At 46.8% G+C, this 21,285-nt stretch overlaps 1 protein-coding gene across 1 annotated transcript in view; it reads left to right on the forward strand.

Moving 5' to 3' along the window:
* The window catches only part of LHCGR (luteinizing hormone/choriogonadotropin receptor), a 444,743-nt gene that overhangs the window by 270,214 nt on the left and 153,244 nt on the right, over nucleotides 1–21,285 (forward strand). Inside the window, exons 5-7 of the mRNA XM_063918688.1 lie at nucleotides 3,074–3,148; nucleotides 5,295–5,372; nucleotides 19,417–19,485. Of these exons, the coding sequence (XP_063774758.1) occupies nucleotides 3,074–3,148; nucleotides 5,295–5,372; nucleotides 19,417–19,485 (222 nt within the window). The remainder of the gene's footprint in view (nucleotides 1–3,073; nucleotides 3,149–5,294; nucleotides 5,373–19,416; nucleotides 19,486–21,285) is intronic.

Below are 21,285 nucleotides of genomic sequence, written 5' to 3' on the forward strand. Positions count from 1 at the left end.
GGCGGGGATGGGCGGACCGACGGAGGGGACTGTTCCTGGCCTGCATGCAGCCACTGTGACTCCGCCCAGCGTTACGGGCACAGAGTCACAGACTAAGGCAAATATATAGGAGATATACATATATATATGAGAGAGAGAGAGAGAGAGTGATGCAGCACCACTCCCCCCGTGCAGTGGTCCAGTGCCCTCGTGAAAACACAATGGGGGTCATTCCGAGTTGATCGTAGCTGTGCTAAATTTAGCACAGCTACGATCATTCACACTGACATGCGGGGGGACGCCCAGCACAGGGCTAGTCCACCCCGCATGTCAGTGCCAGCCCCCCCCCCCCCCGATGCCTTTGAGTAGCTCCCGGCCAGCGCAGCTTTAGCGTGCTGGCCGGGAGCTACTCATCGCTCCCCGGCCCGCAGCAGCTGCATGTGACGTCACACAGCCGCTGCGGCCCGCCCCCCTTTCGGTCCGGCCACACCTGCGTTGGCCGAACCGCTCCCACAAATCGGCGGCCAAATGCCGCTGTTCCGCCCCCTCCCGCCCAGCGATCGCCTCTGCCTGTCAATGAGGCAGAGGCGATCGCAGCCCTGCTACGCCCTTCGGCCGTCTGGGACCCGTTCGCTCGGCTGCGACAAAAAGCAGCAAGCGAACGCGTCAGAATGACCCCCAATATATGCACTCTGGGGAAAGTGTACGGTGTTACATCAAAACATTAGTTTAATTGGCATATGCAGTATTATACATTTGAAATGTCAAAAAAATCTCACATTTTCTCACCTACACTTTTGTAACCTGGGGAGGATTTCATACACCTTTAAACTAGAAAAAGAAAAAAGAAAAAAACCAATTTGATGATGGTGATTATGTGTTTCTTCATAGAACATAAAGGCAGATACCCTGCTCTTAAACGCCCTTTCATGTCATGCACATTTACAATATTGGAAATTATGGAATAATATAATTAGAAGGTTTACTGCAAAAGTCAGGTCATAGGACAGGACACTAAGGTTCATAATCACTCATTATAATTAGGATTCTCGCCTGTGTACATTGTCAGCAACATTAAATAGCAATCTATTTGTAAACAGTTTTACTAGCTGTTAACACAGTGAAATGAAAAGTACAATGCAATATCCACAACTTTGATTAACAACCTGTATCTCCCTTCAGATATCCAGAATCTGCCTTGAAACTCAACCTAGAGACCCTATCTTATTTAATTAGGATAGTCATTTCAGCATTTGCCTTGCCTGTTTCATACTGCAGGATGACCTGCTGGAGCCCCAGGTTCATTTAATCATGTAACGTGATCTTTACTTGACATCTTCAGGCTAGCATTATACAATAGTATCTCCCACTGTAAATGAATCACCTAAATTGCAAGGCATTTATGCACAAGAAACATCCCAACAGATTTAAGGCTCTCGTCGTTACCTGCAGGTTCATGCTACTCTGCATTAATAGCCAATTATTTTTTTTTAACCTATAGAATACAGTTAATAAAATAACTATTGTATCTAAGTCACTCGCTTGCTACATATTTATTGCAGTAATTGTCATCCCAGATAGGTACTTGTGTAAATATTCCAAGTTCCGCACTTGTTACCAGGAGCTGATTGGGAATTTAAAGTGGCCTTGAACACTGTCCTAAAAGTGATCCCATGTTAGCGCGGGTCGATAGGTCAGCAGGAAGCGCACTGTTGCTGTGAGTGCCGCCATGGTGCAAGAGTGAGTGTGACTCACATGCAGGGGTTGGGCTTTAATTAGTACTAGGCCACCGGCCAACATACTGTACCTGTAATACTGCACACAGCACTGTCGGTATACAAAGCTCCCTTTCATAAACAGGCTTATTTCATGCCACCTTACCCGGACACTAAAGTAATAGCATCCACATTTAATAAATAGGCCTATTGCCCCTCAAAAAAAGCCAACGTTAAATGTGTCATATTCAATTTTATTACATAAGCATACTGCTTGCTTGCTCCAAATTAGCCCTGGCATTACCTTTATAGAGGCCCATTTATCAACCAGTTTTAGTTATTTAAAACCCATTGTGTATCTGTGCGCCGGGGGGCTAACGACATCACTGGCAGACCCCTGGGTCTTCCTTCCTGGCTATCTGAACAGTTTGGATGGGGCTCACATGTCAGGGCTTATAAATGCCAGGGGGGCTAACATATTATTTGTAAGGGGGACAGGGGTTCTCTTCTCTCACACACACCCACTTTTTGGTAGAGGTGCAGCAGGCTGTTGATGGGAGTGGGGCTGGACGCCTTGACATTAGGAGGCAATTCTCCAATTGTAGGCCGCTGACCCACTGACAGGAAAAATATAATTTGTCCATCAAGGGAGGTACCCAGAGACCCCATACCACCACCACCACCACCACCGTGTGCTCCACTGAACTCTCTCCTGACTCGGCCTCATGACATCATAGGGTTGTTTACCTACTGTGAAAAGGGTATGGGTCGTTGGGTCGACTCAACTTAGGTCGACAGTCATTAGGTCGACCACTGAAGGTCGACATGCATTAGGTCAACAGGGACACTAGGTCGACATGGTTATTAGGTTGACATGTACTAGGTCGACAGGTCAAAAGGTCGACATGGGGTTTTGAACTTTTTTGGTGTAGTTTTCTTCGGAACCCCAGTTAGTGCACCGTGTCCCCTCGCGTGGCTCGCTTTGTTCGCCATGCTTCGGGCAAGGTGCCTCACTCGGCACAGGTTACCGTTCCCAATTGTAGTCCACGTGGAACGTAAAGTATGAAAAAGTCCACAAATTTTAAAAAAATTGAAAAACTCATGTCGACCTAATGACCATGTCAATCTAGTATTCCTGTTGACCTAATGCATGTCGACCTAATGACTGTCGACCTAAGTTATGTTGACCTAACGACCGTATCCCTATGAAAACCTCCAGTGAAGACTGTGGCCAATGAGCCCCTAATGCCTCATTCCGGCAGAGTACTGTGTTTCTGTTATTGAATTAGTGTAAAACATAATAACCTTATTGTTTAGAATGTTTTTTAGTTGTTCTTTGTATTGTAACTGTCTTTTTATATTGTTGTTTTTGCTTGTAGGAGCATCTGTAACACAGGGATACGAATATTTCCAGATGTCACTAAAATTTTCTCTGTGGAATTAAATTTCATGCTGTAAGTAATACTCTTTGTTCTATAATTATTATTATTAATAATAATAATATTATTAATTTAATAGTACAATTTTATTATTTAGAGAGAACTAATGTATTCCATTAAGCAATACAATTATTACATAACAGCATTATACAGAACATAACATGAAACAATTGGAGGATAGGACCTTACTCACAAGAGTGTACAAATCTATAGGAAACAAGGGACCTATACAGATTGCAGAGCTTGCCTACTCTCCTGCAAGTTGAGGGAGACTCACAATTTGCACCCACGGAAGAGAGGCCGAATCTCCACAGGCAAACGCAAGGGGGGGGGGGGTCCAGTTGCCTGGAAACCCCCCTCCTCTTGGCAAGTGGCTTACATTAGGACAATGATATATAATACGATTAGTAGAGCTGCCGCCACATAATGCTGTTTAAGGGACAGAGCAGAGCTACTGCACATGCCCAGTAGTAGCAGCTTCTTCTACCAAGTTTGCTGTGTGTGTGTGGATCTGAGTGCTCAATCAGTGCACTGGACCAGAGATTAGCTGCCAGGAAGAAGAGACAGAAGCTTTATCATGAGGCGGGAGAATGTGTGCTTAGAAAGTGCAGTACTGGTACTATTATTTTTGTGTATTTATTTATTGTGGTATGTTTAACCTTTTCCTTACCACTTATTTATATAATTTCAATGTTTGATAAAGCTTATACTCTAGATCATCTATAGTGTTAAATATTAATACTGTATTCCATACAGTATCCATTGTATAAAAAGACTGATGTCTACATTAATGTCCAGGGTCAGTACTAGGTTCTTCTACCACTCCCCAAGACCCCTGCATTTGCTCCAATGTTCAGCAGAGTGGGAGATTGTGGACTGCATTTGGAAACCCCCTCTAGAAATCCTGCATTTGCCACTGATCTCCCAATTCACTCCCACATCCACTGTGGTTTCTCACAATTTCATGAGTAGTAGACTTCTTAATAACATTGCACACTATTGAAACAGGGCTGTGTCAAGGTTTTTAGAGATGGCAGTGTGTATGTCGGCATTTCACATGTCAAAGTACTTTCCATGTTGACATTTAGAACGTGTCAACATTCTGATGTCGACATTCTGAATGCAGACAGTAATACCACAGCCCTAACCTAGCACTGTCCTGGTCACCAGTGCTCCCTTGTCTCCTCCCATTCAGTGACTCTGACTATGTTTACTCACCCATATATTGTATAACGGAGCAATGAATCGATTCGCTTCTGTATCCCCTGCTAGCTTCAGAGAGTTGCCCTACCCCTGCCCCTGCCATCTACCCTACCCAGTCTGCAGTTTGTTGTCTGGTATATTTGCTATGTACTTACAGTATGCTATGATTTGTTCTTTTATATTGTATTTATGGTGGTCATTCTGAGTTGTTCACTAGCAGTTTTCGTGCGCAGCGTTTAAGTAAAAAAGCGGCACTTCTGTGCATGCGTATGCGGCGCAATGCGCTTGCGCGACGTACTTTCACAAAAGCCGAAGTAGTTTCACACAAGGTCTAGCAACGCTTTCTAGCTGCACTGCTGGCATCAGAGTGATTGACAGGAAGTGGGTGTTTCTGGGAGGTAACTGACCGTTTTCGGGGAATGTGTGGAAAAACGCAGGCGTGTCAGATACAAACGCAGGCATGCCTGAGGAAACGCAGGCGTGGCTGGCCGAACGCAGGGCGTGTTCGTGACGTCAAAACAGGAACTAAACAGTCTGAAGTCATCGCAAGCTAGGAGTAGGTCTGGAGCTGCTCAGAAAATGCACAATCTTTTTCTTGTAGTTGTGCTGCGATCCTTTCGTTCGCACTTCTGCTAAGCTAAGATACACTCCCAGAGGGCGGCGGCTTAGCGTTTGCACTGCTGCTACAAGCAGCTAGCGAGCGAACAATTTGGAATGAGGGCCTATGTTATGATACCTCTTTTACTGTTTTCTATGTATAACTTAGTCGGCACTGCATCTGCAAAGATAATAATAATAATAATAATACTACATGTATGTGCGGTCACCTTTTTATTACTTTTTTTTAAATAGTTTCAGGTAGCTTTGTTTTTATCTATCCTTTGTATTTAAGTGAAGCACAAGTCCATGGCAATCCTTATTATATCTGTGTTTTTACATGTATTTATTTTATTCCCAGAGAGATTTATGATAATCTGCATATAACGACAATACCAGCAAATGCATTTCAGGAAATGAGCAATGAGTCTTTAACACTGTAAGTGAAACAGAAAATAATGATACTTTTATTGTACGGTATATCTGTAAATATTGGGCCTAACTCAGATGTGGTTGGAGCTGTGTCCTGTGACACAAAGTACCGATTATTGGTACTTTGCAAATGTGCAGTACCTGCTCTGCACGTGCACCAATGGGGAGGGTGCAGAGCGGCTTCCGTTTGTGAAAACGGAGGTGTGTTGCCACCGTTTAAGGGGAGGGAAGAGGCCAGGGATCTCCATGGTTGCACAGAGATTTCCTGGCCTCTGCGACAGGCGGCTTGCGTTGAACCACGGGTGCTGTAAGTCGCCCAATCCTGCTGCATTACCAACCATCGGCGGGAGTCCAAGATCACCGGAGGTGCAGGATGCCGACTGACCTCGGACGTCTTTTTAAAGTGTCAATCATTTACAAGGCATGGTTTTTCCTTGTATGTGATTGCCTCTTTAAAAAAACATTTGAATATTAACTTTAGATACATATAAATAAATGCAGGTAATTAAAAATGAGACATTAGGGATTAAGCTCATAAGAGATTCAATAACAGTTATTAACTCGTTAATTAGTCCACAATAATGTAATTCTATAAATAAGAACATGTGAGGACAGACACATCGGAATGAATGCAGTAGCACATTTCAGAATTTTTTTTTTAGTGGATCAGACCGACATATCGCTCACATCGTCGCATATCGCTCAGTGTGTATTCCTGATGTGCGGGTGCCCACGGCCGCTAGAGACGTTGTCAGGCTTGATGTCCTGTAGCATGCTAATGAAGGACTGACCATGATTGTTCCATCCTTTATGAACATTGTTCCAGTGTGTATGGACAATCTGGGCTGTAGGGCATTCATTCCCATGTTGAACGAATGCCCGCCGATCAAGTGTGTACCCAGCGTTAGTGTTTTTCATGTGAACAATCAGAGGCAGAGATTAGTTCACTTTTACCTGTAAACTTATTTTGAACCTGTGTAGAATTGGGTGCCCAACTTTAACTGCCCTATGTTCCAACCCAAAATATCAAGGTAAGACTATGTTTGTGTATCTCTGTAAGGCCTAAACCTGTAAACTCTCCCTGTGTATAGTCACAAGTACAGTACCAGCTACTGCTTACAAAAGTTGTCTAGGGATGTGGGCACCAAGCGGACATCTCTTTACAGAGCTGTTGGACAGGATTCAAATCGCAGTAATCACCAATGTGTCCAAACCACAAAATGCAAGAAGCTCACTAGTCCAAGCAGGAGGTCCTGCAACAAGGACACGGGTCATTATTGGAAGGACAGCCCAACATCTGGTGGGCAACTGTAAGGAAAAATGTTGCTTTTGTTGCCCAATTTTGCCCTATCAGTGCATACACAAAGGTGCCATGGATCCTGTCCTTTGGGTTCTTGATGACATTGTTCATTCAAAAAAGGTCCTGGACTCATACCACCATGGATTTCATAACTGACCTCCCCAGTTCCAAGATAACACCACTATCTTAGTGGTAGTAGGTCACAAGCAAGTCTACTCCACAGCCTTGAAAAAACATGGCTGGCATTCCAACTCAGATCTTCACCAAAGAGGTCTTCTCTTGGAGTTCATCTACTGTACAACCGGGAGGGATATCTTGCGGCTATGTTTTGGAGTGGCTGGGAATTTAAATCCATTTCTTGTCTGGTTGCCGCCACCAGTAAAAGGGACAGAGTGTGCTAATCAATTCCTTTGAGTTTTGCCTCCCTTTGTCTTAAAAGCAGAGTTTTCACAAAACATTCTGATGCTGGAATCTACTCAGGTATTTTAAATCTACGTTACCCACGGTTTTCAATTTATAGTCAACCTGTTATTTCCATGACCTCTTTGGGGCAGGCAAGTATAGGGATAATCTGCAGGGACTGTAGAAGACAGTGCTGACCTTAACCAATATGATGCCCTAGGAAAGATTTTGGCTGGTGCCCCCTTGCACCGCTGCTAGTTCCGACTCTGTCCCTGCACCCCTTTCCCAGCACCCCTCTGTCCCTGCACCCCTCACCCATAGCAGTCTAAATTTTGGTTCCCCTACTCCCTATATTTTAAATAGGAACAGTGCGCACATTTGGTACATAGCCCAAAAAGGGGCGTGTTCTTGCTGGGAAGGGGCATGGCCACACAATAGTACCCCCAATTCAAATTACGCCACCTAGTAGTGCAACTTTATTCACATTATATCATGTGATAGTGTCCCTTTATTCACGTTACATCACACAGTAGTACTACTTTACCTTTTATACGTTACTCCTCACAGTAGTGCCCCTTATTCACATTACATCACACTGAATTGCTCTTTATTCACATTACACCACACCATATTGCTCCTTATTCACATTACATCACACTGAATTGCTCTTTATTCACATTACACCACACTATATTGCTCCTTATTCACATCAGGGCACTACTGTGTGGTCTTTCTATATGTTATGCCACACAGTAGAGCACCTTATACACATGCCACACATTAGTAATACATTTATACACATAATACCACACAATAATGTCCATTACACATATGACACACATTATTGTCCTTATAAAAATAATGTGCCTTACACATTATGCCAACCTTTATTAGTGCCCTTATACCCATGTGCCTTATACTTATGTAGCACATTAATAATGCCCTTATACACATAATGTCCCTTATACATACGTCGCACATTATTAGTGCCGTTATACACATAATGACACACATTGTGCCCCTTACACATATGCCACACATTATTAATGCCCTTATACACATTATGACACACATAGTGCCCCTTACACATTTGCTGCACATTAATGCCCTTATACACATTATTACACACATAATGTCCTTTACACATATGCCGCACATTATTAATGCCCTTTGACACATAATGACACACATAGTGCCCCTTATACATATGACGCACATTGTTGCACAACCCACCCACACACAGCACTCACATGGCTGCTAACACTGTGACCTCTGCCTCTGCTTGGATACAGATTTGTCCTCATACATCCTGCCTCAATATGCCATGCAGCAGGAGATGCCTGGCGTGAGGCAACTGGCAGCTCTGCTAATGTCGAGCGCCTTTTGCCGTTGTGTCTTATTTGCATTGCTATGTGGCTAGGATGCACGAGCAACTTCTACTGATTAAAATTATATGGGGCATGCCTATATTCTGTGTGTGACTGTATCTGCAGCCGAAATGCTACATTAAAGTGATCTCCAGGAATACACTGTAATTTAGCATTTCGTATACAGATAAAGTCGCAGTCACACACAGAATATAGGCATGCTGCATATCATTTTAATCAGCCGAACCTGCTTTTGCACCTAGGCATTCCAAATGCCCTAGGTATTTGCTTAGTTTGCCTATGCCTAGGGCCGGCTCTGGTAGAAGAGGCTCAGTTAGTAGATCTAGTAAAAAGGTTTCTGGATCAGTGGATATGGGGCAGGTCATTATTCTCAGCATCTTGACGGTGCTCTTACTGAAACTGGCCCTAAGTATATTAGTCCTTACCCAATTATCTGGAAGATAAAACAAGTAATGTACAGATTACAGTAACCATGCTCCTTATAGATCCACCTAATGTTTCACATATCAATTCTGAAACTGGTGGAGAAGGCCTGTTTCCTGCTACTACAGTAGAGCGCCATCATGATCTAGTATTGATTTACAGTATCTGGTGAATTGAAAGGGCTTTGGTCCCGAGGACTGCTCTTGGATTAAGTTGGCTGATGTTCTAAACCCCACTCTGCTTGGCAAACTTTCAGGTTGCTTCCTGCCAAGCACAGAGGACTACATACAGAGTCTGCTTCTAAAAGGGGAAGGGGGAAGGGGAGCAAGCCCTGACACATCTTATATCAGCCAATTGCAGGTACAGTGTCACGGTTATGTGCACAAGGTTACCTGGGTCAGGTGTTGACCAACGTCCAGGGCCTAAGGCTTGGAGCTGAAGTCGAGGAAGCTGAATATAGCTCTTTTGCATGGGATTTGGGTAACAGTGAGAACTGCCTTTGATTTGAATTTAAGGTTATGAACCACGCAGTGGAAATGTACCGGACTGGTTACCGGCTGAAGAAAGCTGGACTGGACTGGACCAGTTGAGGAATACAGCTGGACTGGACTGGACTGGCTACTGGCTGAAGAGATGCTGCTGGGCTGGACTGGCTACCGGCTGAAAAGATGCTGCTGGACCAGACTGGCTACCAGCTGAGGAATAAAGCTGGACCGGACTGGCTACCGGCTGAAAAGATGCTGCTAGGCCGGACTGGCTACTGGTTGAAAAGATGCTGCTGGACCAGACTGGCTACCAGCTGAGCAATACAGCTGGACTGGACTGGCTACCGGCTGAAGAGATGCTACTGGACCGGACTGGCTACTGGCTGAGGAATACAGCAGGACCAGATTGGTCACCGGCTGAGGATATGCAAGACTGGACTGGTTACTGGCTGAGGATATGCAGGACCGGACTTGTTACTGGCTGAGTATATGCAGGACCAGACTGGTTACTGGCTAAGGATATGCAAGACAGGACTGGTTACCAGCTAAAGATATGTCCGGACTGGTTACCGGCTGAGGATATGCTGGGCCTGGTAGTGCCACACGGAAGAAGCTAAACAGGTTCACTTGTCACACTAAATGTGACTTGTTGCACAGGCCCAGATTACTGCAGCTAGACTTCCTTTAAACTCCCTGCCAGACTGTGATTGGCTGCAGGGTAATTGGCTGGCCGGACTGAGATTTAGGTTGGCAAAGATGAGAACAGCTGGAAATCATGGAATGCAGCAATGTCAGGGAATATCACAGAGCTTGAATAAACCTCAGGCACACACATAGTTAACTGGTCTGAGAACGCTACTGGAATCTGAAGTCTCTGCACCTGTGCAACCAGTCTGGGAAGGTGCTGCAGATTGGAAACTAGCATGCACAGCAAACACTGGAGTCAGAGAGTGAAGCAAGGCTGAGCAAACTCTGGGATACTGCAGGATATCCTGGCCTGCCGGATGCCGGAGCCCTCCTGTCAGAGGCTCCTTCGGACCCTTCGCCGCACCTGCAGCAACATTGGTGAATGTTCAGGACTCCGATGCCGGTCGCGTGTCCTGACATGCAGGTAATACTTAGCCTGCTCTCAGGCTAAAGACTGGAAATTGGCCTAATTGATGGAGCCTGCTTTCTCTCACCATCCATACCCCGAGGAACCCGTAACCAGATTTTACTAAAGCCAAAATCTAACCTAGTCTGTTTTGCAGAAACAGACATTTTCCTTGGGGTTTAAATCCTATAGTTCTGAAATCTGGGATCTCCTGTGTATACCATTACCAGTGCTTTTATCACAGAACCTTAGGTTTGAGATTTAGGACTTCATTCTAACCATTGTCAATCATTCTATTGCTGAACCAACACCTGTCCCATGTCCCATTTTCAGCCACAAATTTAGCCTGTACATAATTTCTAGCAGTTACCTACCATTGGATATACATGTGCACATTTTGTTATTACCTGTCCCCAGGCACAATTTGTCAGCAAGCTTCTATAATCAGCGTTCTGTACCTTCAATCACCAGTTGATTCCCCTTATTGTTCTGACCCTTGTAGCAGGGGCGTTTCAGCAGAGGAGGGGGCCCGTGTGCACCTTCGGGTGGGCCCTCTCCTCTGTACGGCGCTGTAGACTCCGGCATTGTGCCGGAGTCTACAACGCATGCGCAGGTCTCCGGAAACATGGCGCCCGCCATAATTCGGAGACCAATTTGGCTACCGCGCATGCGCGGTGGCCATTTTGGCGACGATTTCCACCGCGATTGCAGCACCCGATGCTGGACTCCGGACAGGTAAGTATTAAAATGGGTGCAGTGTGTGCGGTGTAGGCCCCGCCTGAACCCAGGGGCCCATGTGCACCACACACATTGCACCCATTATAGAAACGCCAATGCCTCGTAGCTACTTTGTGCGCCCCATTTGGAAGAGAGCATATCAAGTTTGTATATTACATTACGAACAGCTGGAAAACTAAATGCAAGCATCAGTATTACATTAGCTTGCTGGAAATGTGCAATGCTTTGATACAGTTGTTTTCGCACCCATCATCACTTCTGTTTCAATCCTACATTTAACTGGGTTACTACCTCCTGGTCTTATAGCCAGATTATCTGGAGAGGTGCCTTCAGGAGCTATGATAATAATCATATAAGGAAGCAGCATTTATGAAGTGTCATGTTCCCATTATTTCACTGTCATGTAGTCATTTTTCAGTATAGGAAAATATTTTTGTACACTGAATAGATTATGATTTGGCCAAGCAGTAAATCCAAATTACATCACTACAGTTGTGTTCAATTCTATAAACATGAACTAAGTTTCAGGTTTTTACTGTATTTGGCATCAGCACAATCACTGGAACACAAGTTGTTGTTTTTGTCTTCTATTACCTAATAAAAAAACGTGCTAGTACTCATAAAATATTTATAAAGCTGTATGCAATTTCCTCCATGCAGTTACAAAATCTCAGCAGTGTGAAATCTAACATCTGGACATGTCACTTACATCCTACAGCACTCTTGTGATGTCACTCAGCTCGGTTATAAAAGTTATTGCTCGGTACAGAAAATTCAGTTATCAGCAGCCACTGAGCAAATGTGTACTATATGCAATTACCGTTTATTTCTGTGACTATGTCTAGGCCAGCGACACCACAGGGCCAAGGCTAAACCCATTTTATATCTGAAAATGGTACTTGTGAAAAAATAATTAAGTTTAAAAAAAAAAAGATTTTAAACCTACCGGTAAATCTTTTTCTCCTAGTCCGTAGAGGATGCTGGGGACTCCGTAAGGACCATGGGGTATAGACGGGCTCCGCAGGAGATACGGGCACTATAAAGAACTTTAGAATGGGTGTGCACTGGCTCCTCCCTCTATGCCCCTCCACCAGACCTCAGTTAGAGAAACTGTGCCCAGAGGAGATGGATAATGCGAGGAAAGGATTTTGTTAATCTAAGGGCAAGATTCATACCAGCCCACACCATCCACACCGTATAACCTGGAATATACGCAACCAGTTAACAGTATGAACAAAAAACAGTATCAGCTAAAGACTGATCTCAACTGTAACATAACCCTCATGGAAGCAACAACTATATACAAGCTTTGCAGATTTTGTCTGCACTGGGACGGGCGCCCAGCATCCTCTACGGACTAGGAGAAAAAGATTTACCGGTAGGTTTAAAATCTTATTTTCTCTTACGTCCTAGAGGATGCTGGGGACTCCGTAAGGACCATGGGGTTTATACCAAAGCTCCAGACCGGGCGGGAGAGTGCGGACGACTCTGCAGCACCGACTGAGCAAACGCAAGGTCCTCATCAGCCAGGGTATCAAACTTATAGAACTTTGCAAAAGTGTTTGAACCTGACCAGGTAGCTGCTCGGCAAAGCTGTAAAGCCGAGACGCCTCGGGCAGCCGCCCAAGAAGAGGCCACCTTCCTAGTGGAATGGGCCTTTACTGAATTTGTTAACGACAAACCCGCCGTAGAATGAGCCTGCTGAATCGTGGTACAGATCCAGCGAGCAATAGTCTGCTTCGAAGCAGGAGCGCCAACTTTGTTGGCTGCATACAGGACAAACAGTGCTTCTGTTTTCCTAACCCGAGCCGTCCTGGCTACATATATTTTTAAGGCCCTGACTACATTCAGGGACTTGGAATCCTCCAAGTCACCCGTAGCCACAGTCACCACAATAGGTTGGTTCATATGAAATGAAGAAACCACCTTAGGCAAAAATTGAGGACGAGTCCTCAACTCTGCTCTATCCACATGGAAGGTCAAATAGGGGCTCTTGTGAGACAAGGCCGCCAATTCGGACACCCGCCTTGCAGATGCCAAGGCCAACAACATGTCTACCTTCCAAGTGAGAAATTTCAATTCAACCATTTGAAGAGGTTCAAACCAGTGAGACTTCAGGAACCGTAACACCACGTTAAGGTCCCAAGGTGCCACTGGGGGCACAAAAGGAGGCTGGATGTGCAGCACTCCCTTTACAAAAGTCTGGACTTCTGGGAGAGAAGCCAATTCCTTATGAAAGAAAATAGACAGGACCGAAACCTGTACCTTAATGGAGCCTAATTTTAGGCCCATATCCACTCCTGTCTGTAGAAAGTGGAGAAAACGGCCCAGATGGAAATCTTCCGTAGGAGCATTCTTGGCTTCACACCAAGAAACATATTTCCTCCAGATACGGTGATAATGTTTTGCCGTCACCTCCTTCCTAGCCTTTATCAGAGTAGGGATGACTTCCTCCGGAATACCTTTCCCAGCTAGGATTCGGTGTTCAACCTCCATGCCGTCAAACATAACTCTTGGAACACGCAGGGCCCCTGTTGTAACAGGTCCTCCCTGATAGGAAGAGGCCATGGATCTTCTGTGAGCATCTCCTGAAGATCTGAATACCAGGCCCTTCGAGGCCAATCTGGAACAATAAGGATTGTTTTCACTCTTTTTTGTCTTATGATTCTCAATATTTTTGAGATGAGAGGAAGAGGGGGGAACACATAGACCAACTGAAACACCCAAGGTGTCACCAGGGCGTCTACCGCTACTGCCTGAGGGTCCCTTGACCTGGCACAATACCTCCGAAGCTTCTTGTTGAGACGTGACGCCATCATGTCTATGTGAGGAATTCCCCAAAGACTTGTTATCTCTGTAAAACGTCTTGATGAAGTCCCCACTCTCCTGGATGGAGATCGTGTCTGCTGAGGAAGTCTGCTTCCCAGTTGTCCACTCCCGGAATGAAGACCGCTGACAGAGTGCTTACGTGATTTTCTGCCCAGCGAAGAATCCTGGTTGCTTCCGCCATTGCCACTCTGCTCCTTGTCCCGCCTTGGCGGTTTACATGAGCCACGGCTGTGACGTTGTCTGATTGAATCAGAACCGGTAGGTCGCGAAGAAGATTCTCCGCTTGTCGTAGGCCGTTGTATATGGCCCTCAATTCCAGTACGTTGATGTGTAGACAAGCCTCCTGGCTTGACCACAGCCCCTGATAATATCTTCCTTGTGTGACTGCTCCCCATCCTCGGAGGGGAATGCCGAACCTGCGATCTTCTAGAAGGTGAGCACTTTGCAGCCACCACAGGAGAGACACCCTGGCCCGGGGGGACAGGCTTATCTTCTGATGTATTAGTAGATGGGACCCTGACCACTTGTCCAGGAGGTCCCACTGAAACGTCCTCGCATGAAACCTGCCGAAGGGGATGGCCTCGTAGGCTGCCACCATTTCCCCCAGAACTCGAGTGCATTGATGAACAGACACTCTTTTTGGTTTTAGCAAGTCTCTGACCATGTTCTGGAGGTCCTGGGCTTTTTCCATCAGGAGAAAAACCCTCCTCTGTTCCGTGTCCAGAATCATGCCTAGGAATGATAGTCGAGTCGTTGGAATCAATTGTGACTTTGGCAGATTGAGAATCCAACCGTGTTGTTGTAGTACTCTCAGGGAGAGCGACACGCTCTTCTGCAATTGATCTCTCGATCTTGCTTTTATCAGAAGATCGTCCAAGTATGGGATAATTGTGACTCCCTGCCTGCGCAGGAGCACCATCATCTCCGCCATCACCTTGGTGAAAATCCTCGGGGCCGCGGAAAGCCCAAACGGCAACGTCTGAAACTGGTAATGACAGTCCCATACAGCGAATCTCAGGTACGCCTGATGAGGAGGATATATGGGGACATGAAGGTATGCATCCTTTATGTCGAGTGACACCATAAAATCCCCCCCTTCCAGACTGGAGATCACAGCCCGGAGCGATTCCATCTTGAATTTGAACTTTTTCAAGTACAGGTTTAGGGATTTTAGATTTAAAATGGGTCTGACCGAACCATCCGGCTTCGGGACCACGAACAGGGTCGAATAGTACCCTTTCCCCTGTTGGACTAGGGGAACCTTGACAATCACTTGCTGTTGACACAGCTTTTGAATTGCAGCTAACACTACTTCCCTCTCTGGGGAAGAAGCTGGCAAGGCCGACTTGAAAAATCGGCAAGGGGGCACCTCTTCGAATTCCAGTTTGTAGCCTTGGGATACAATATCCATCGCCCAAGGATCCACGTCTGACAGAACCCAGACTTGGCTGAAGAGTCGAAGACGGGCCCCCACCGGCGCGGACTACCTCAGTGGAACCCCAGCGTCATGCGGTGGATTTAGTAGAAGCCGGGGAGGACTTCTGCTCCTGGGAACTAGCTGGAGCAGGTGCTCTCTTTCCTCTACCCTTACCTCTGGCGAGGAAAGATGAGCCCCGACCTTTTCTGGACTTATGCGACCGAAAGGACTGCATCTGATATTGTGGAGTTTTCTTTTGCTGTGGGGGAACAAAAGGCAAAAAGGTAGATTTACCCGCGGTAGCTGTGGCAACCAGGTCCGCGAGACCTTCCCCAAATAAAACTTCACCTTTGTATGGCAAAACCTCCATATGCTTCTTTGAGTCGGCATCACCCGTCCATTGGCGGGTCCACGGGGCTCGCCTAGCAGAAATCGCCATGGCGTTGGCTCTCGAACCCAGCAGCCCAACGTCTCTTTCAGCGTCCCTCATATATAAGACTGCGTCTTTAATGTGGCCTAAGGTCAATAAAACGGTATCCCTGTCTAGGGTATCAAGGTCAGCTGACAAGGTATCTGTCCAAGATGCAACTGCACTACACACCCATGCCAATGCTATTACCGGTCTGAGCAAAGCACCTGTATGCGCATAAATAGACTTTAAAGTAGTTTCCTGTCTGCGATCAGCAGGATCCTTGAGGGCTGCCGTGTCCGGAGACGGTAGCGCCACCTTCTTGGACAGGCGTGTTAAAGCCTTGTCCACCCTGGGTGAGGATTCCCAACGTACCCTGTCCTGTGCAGGAATGGATACGCCATAAGAATCCTTTTGGGAATCTGCAGTTTTTTATCTGGAGTTTCCCAAGCTTTTTCAAATAACTTGTTAAGCTCATGGGATGGGGGAATGGTTACCTCAGGTTTCTTTTCCTTATACATGCGCACCCTTGTGTCAGGGACCGAGGGTTCATCTGTGATATGCAAAACATCTTTTATTGCAATAATCATATAATGAATACTTTTGGCCACCCTTGGGTGTAACCTCGCATCATCGTAGTCGACGCTGGAGTCAGAATCCGTGTCGGTATCAGTGTCTGCTATTTGGCATAGTGGACGTTTTTGAGACCCAGAAGGGCCCGGTGACCCAGTCGAAGCGGTGGATTGACTCCCAGCTTTTTCTCTGGACTCTGCTATGTCCAATCTCTTATGTAATAAGGTCACATTTGCATTTAAAACATTCCACATGTCCATCCAATCATGAGTCGGCGTTGCCGACGGAGACACCACAATCATCTGCTCCACCTCCTCCTTAGCTGAGCCTTCCGCATCAGACATGCTGACACACTCGTACCGACACCCACGCACACGCAGGGATATAGTTACAAGGAGCCAGTTCCCCAATAAGGTCCTTTGGAGAGACAGAGTATGCCAGCACATACCCAGCGCCAACTGACACTGGAAAATAATCTCCCAGATAATAGCGCTTTTATCTTAATCACTGTGTTAATACACTCACTGCGCCTTACAAGTGCCCCCCCCCCCCTCCTCTTTTCAGCCCTGTGTCACCGTGTTCAGCAGGGGAGAGACCGGGGAGCCAGCTTCTCTGCGGATCTCTGTGGAGAAAATGGCGCTGGTTAGTGCTGAGGGACCAAGCTCCGCCCCCTCAGTGGCAGGCTTCGGTCCCGCTCAAAGTATCACAAAACTGGCGGGGGATTTATAGAATTACTGCCTCCGCAGTGTCTAACCTTATAATGCCAGATTTAGAGGTTTTTATTGCTGCCCAGGGCGCCCCCCCCTGCGCCCTGCACCCATCAGTGCCCGCTAGTGTGTGTAGTGTGTGGGAGCAATGGCGCGCTGCGTTACCGCTGCGCGCTTACCTCAGTGAAGATCTGAAGTCTTCTGCTGCCTTGAAGTCTTCTTTTCTTCTTATACTCACCCGGCTTCTATCTTCCGGCTCTGCAAGGAGGACGGCGGCGCGGCTCTGGGACGAACAGCGAGGGGAGACCTGCGTTCCGACTCCCTCTGGAGCTAATGGTGTCCAGTAGCCTAAGAAGCAGAGTCTATCACTTAAGTAGGTCTGCTTCTCTCTCCTCAGTCCCACGATGCAGAGAGCCTGTTGCCAGCAGTGCTCCCTGAAAATAAAAAACCTAACAAAATTCTTTATCAGAGAAACTCAGGAGAGCTCCACTGTAATGCACCCAATCTCCTCTGGGCACAGGATCTAACTGAGGTCTGGAGGAGGGGCATAGAGGGAGGAGCCAGTGCACACCCATTCTAAAGTTCTTTATAATGCCCATATCTCCTGTGGAGCCCGTCTATACCCCATGGTCCTTATGGAGTCCCCATCATCCTCTAGGACGTAAGAGAAAATCTCCAAAAAAGTTGAAGCTTTCTGTTTTATCACAGCTATCTTATAGTCACTTTAACAATTTCTCTCAATGCTGACTTGGGATAGCTGGATAGCAATCAAGTTTTTTAATTAAGCTGTGATGGGGCAAAACCAACATGGAATGAATTAGATCTTCATTTTATTCCCTGTGGCAGTTAGTCCTGGTGTCCCCCAAGTCGTGGCGCCTCAGGCTGCAGTCTAGCCAGCCTAATTATTGATCAGGCACTAACCACTCACAAACCCCAATCAAGAGACTGCAGCTTGTGATTGTCCCTCCCACTCACCCCGTATCCTCAGTTTTAAAGAAGAAAGCTATATAAAACAGTTGCACGTAGTAGCTGCCAGGACTCCAACTGGTGGGAGAGGCATATTGGTAAAACATCTTTTCCATCGGTGGTAGTGCAGCTATAAGTCTACTTTAAGAGCCTGAATTAGGGGCCAATTTATCACCATCCGCATCTGAGGATGGGAAGTCTTAAGGGTCCTACACACTGGCAGATAAAACAGAACGATATGAACGTTCTTGTTCATTAATGAACGAGAACTCGTTCATATCGGTCTGTGTGTAGGCACCAACGTTGAAAGATGTGCGGCCCCACGCTCGTTCATCGTTGGTGCCCTGTCGCTTATGCATGCAGGCCAATATGGACAATCTCGTCCATATTAGCATGCAGTGCTATGGAGCCGGGTCGGCCGTATCCGTCGTTGGGCAGCTCGGCGACGGAACAACAAATGTGTATGGCCCGTTCTTCGTAGGAAGGCTTCTAGAACAGGACGCAGTCATGAAGTGCACATTCATAATATTGACACTGGAATGTCAACATTCATATCAACACGGTCAAAAGGGTAACTTGTAAATACTGACACCTGGAAAATGTTGACATGGGCTGAATGTCAACATATGAAATGTCAAAATGATGACATTTGTAACAGTCTTAGCGCTAGAGTTATTGTTAGGGTTAAGGATAGACTACAATAAAAATATTGCGTCAACATTCTGACCATGTTGACATTTCATCAGTGTCGGCATGCTGTATGTTGACATTCTCAAGTCAACATTATAAATGTCGACATGATGCAGGTTGACACAATATATCAAACTCTTCAATAACATGGTTATACTGTTGTGTGATTATCCGGGAGTCATTCCCCCACCCACAGTAGGGAAGGTATTTTAAAAACCATACTTGCCTACTTTTATTTTCTTCTTTCCGGGAGAAGCCCGGAGAGTAGATGCTGCTGGACCCTCAGGTAGCAGGTGCGGGTTCCAATGTTATCAAGCCCCACCCCCACTTCTGCATAACACCGTGATTTGAGAGTCTGCGGGGAGGAGGCACGGCTAAAATGATGCAATTCACATCATTTTCGCCCCCCACCCCCTGGAGACCTGTGACTGCTGGTGATTATCTCTCCATCCTGCCCACATCACTAGGATGCGGGAGATGTGCCTGCTCTTCCAGGGGTGAGTGGGACTGCCCATACAATCGGGAGTCTCCCGCTATTTCCTGGAGAGCAGGCTGGTATGTTTCATAAACTATACCGTTGTACAACAGCTTCAAAAAATGTAACCATCATTCTCATTTGTTTACACTTCAGGAAGCTTTTCAGGAATGGATTTGAAGAAATAGAAAACTATGCATTCAATGGAACCAAACTGGATCAACTGTAGGTATAGTAGTGCCTCAAGAGACTCGCGTAGCAGAGGTTGCTTATGAAATGTGTGCTTTGCACATTCTGTTTATGTCAGGCTACTGTATACAGATGGGACCCTCCTCATCTGGGTGTGGTTCATCAAATCGACAGTATCTAGGTCGACAATGTTTAGGTCGACAGTCACTAGGTCGACATGGATGGAAGGTCGACAGGGTTTCTAGGTCGACATGTGCTATGTCGACAGGTCTAAAGGTCGACATGATGATTTTTTTTTGGGGGGGTGTCGTTTTCTTCGTAGAGTGACCGGGATCCCAAATTAGTGCACCGCGTTCGCTCGCCATGCTTCGGGCATGGTGCCTTCGCTCCGCTACCGCTTCGCTCGGCACAGATTACCGTTCCAATCGTAGTCCACGTGGATCGTTAAGTATGAAAAAATAAAAAAAAAATAAAAATGTGAAAAACTCATGTCAACCTTTAGACCTGTCGACCTAGCACATGTCGACCTAGAAACCCTGTCGACCTTCCATCCATGTCGACCTAGTGACTGTCGACCTATAGTGGTCGACCTAAACATTGTCGACCTAGATACTGTCGATCTTCAGACCGGATCCTCCTCATCTATCCCTTTAATAGGATTAACCGAGCCAGGGCAGTCGGACTTAGGGGGTCATTCCGAGTTGATCGTAGCTGTGCTAAATTTAGCACAGCTACGATCATCTTCCCTGACAGGCGGGGGGACGCCCAGCATAGGACTAGTCCGCCCCGCATGTCAGTCCGGTTCCCCTCACACAAATACAAAAGCATCGCACAGCGGGATGCTCTTGTATTTGTGGAGTAACTCCCGGCCAGCGCAGCTCCTGCGGCTGGCCGGGAGTTGATTGTCGCTGCAACTGGCCACAGCAGCTGCGTGAGATGTCACACAGCCGCCGCGACCCGTCCCCCCAACGGTCCAGCCACGCCTGCGTTGGCCGGACCACGCCCCCCTAAGCGGTGGTTTAACGCCACCGTGCAGCCCCCTCCCGCCCAGCGACCGCCTCTGTCTCAGAGGCGATCGCTAGGCAACGACGGCTGCCATGTGCCGGTGCACTGCGGCGCCGGCATATGCTCACTTCCGAGCCGATCACTGCGCTGCGACAAACTGCAGCAAGCGATCGGGTCGGAATGACCCCCTTAATCCCTTGCTGTAATTACTTAATCCCCTGCTGTATTGTTCTCTCTGTATTGTATTGCAGCCGATAACAATAGATGAAAGCATACTTACCTACTCTCCCGGAAGCTGCGGGAGGCTCCCGTTTTTGGGGTAGCCCCCCGCACCCCCGGAAGAGTGGGCAGGTCTCCCGCATCCTGCTCGCATCTTAGTGATGCGAGCAGGATGGAGATAACCTCCCGCATTCGCGGGTCCGTCGGGTGGAGAAGGGATTAAAATGATGCAGATCACGTCATTTTAGCCCCGCTCCCTTCCCGCGGACCCGCGAATCGCGGCATTTCCTGGTGTGGAAGCGGGGCCTAGTGATGTCACAGTCCGGCCCCGCCCCCCCGAAGACACCTGTCTGCGTCTCCTCTCCGGGCTTCTCCCGGAGAGGAGAGTTACAATGTAGGTAAGTATGGATGAAAGGCTTATGCTAATAAGCCTTGGTGCACCTAGTTGCAGCAGAGAAGGAGAGATGAGCTAGGCTCCATCTGTATGTGCAAATGAGCAACTTTTTATATTTGGGTGGAATACGGTTTAGGAAGTAGAGAATGCATGGGTGGCCTGTGTCACGGCAGCTGCTTATAGACTACATCATCCATCTAAGACACATGGGTGTAGCT

The sequence above is a fragment of the Pseudophryne corroboree genome, chromosome 4 (genome assembly GCF_028390025.1).
Source record: "Pseudophryne corroboree isolate aPseCor3 chromosome 4, aPseCor3.hap2, whole genome shotgun sequence".
Lineage (NCBI taxonomy): Eukaryota > Metazoa > Chordata > Amphibia > Anura > Myobatrachidae > Pseudophryne > Pseudophryne corroboree.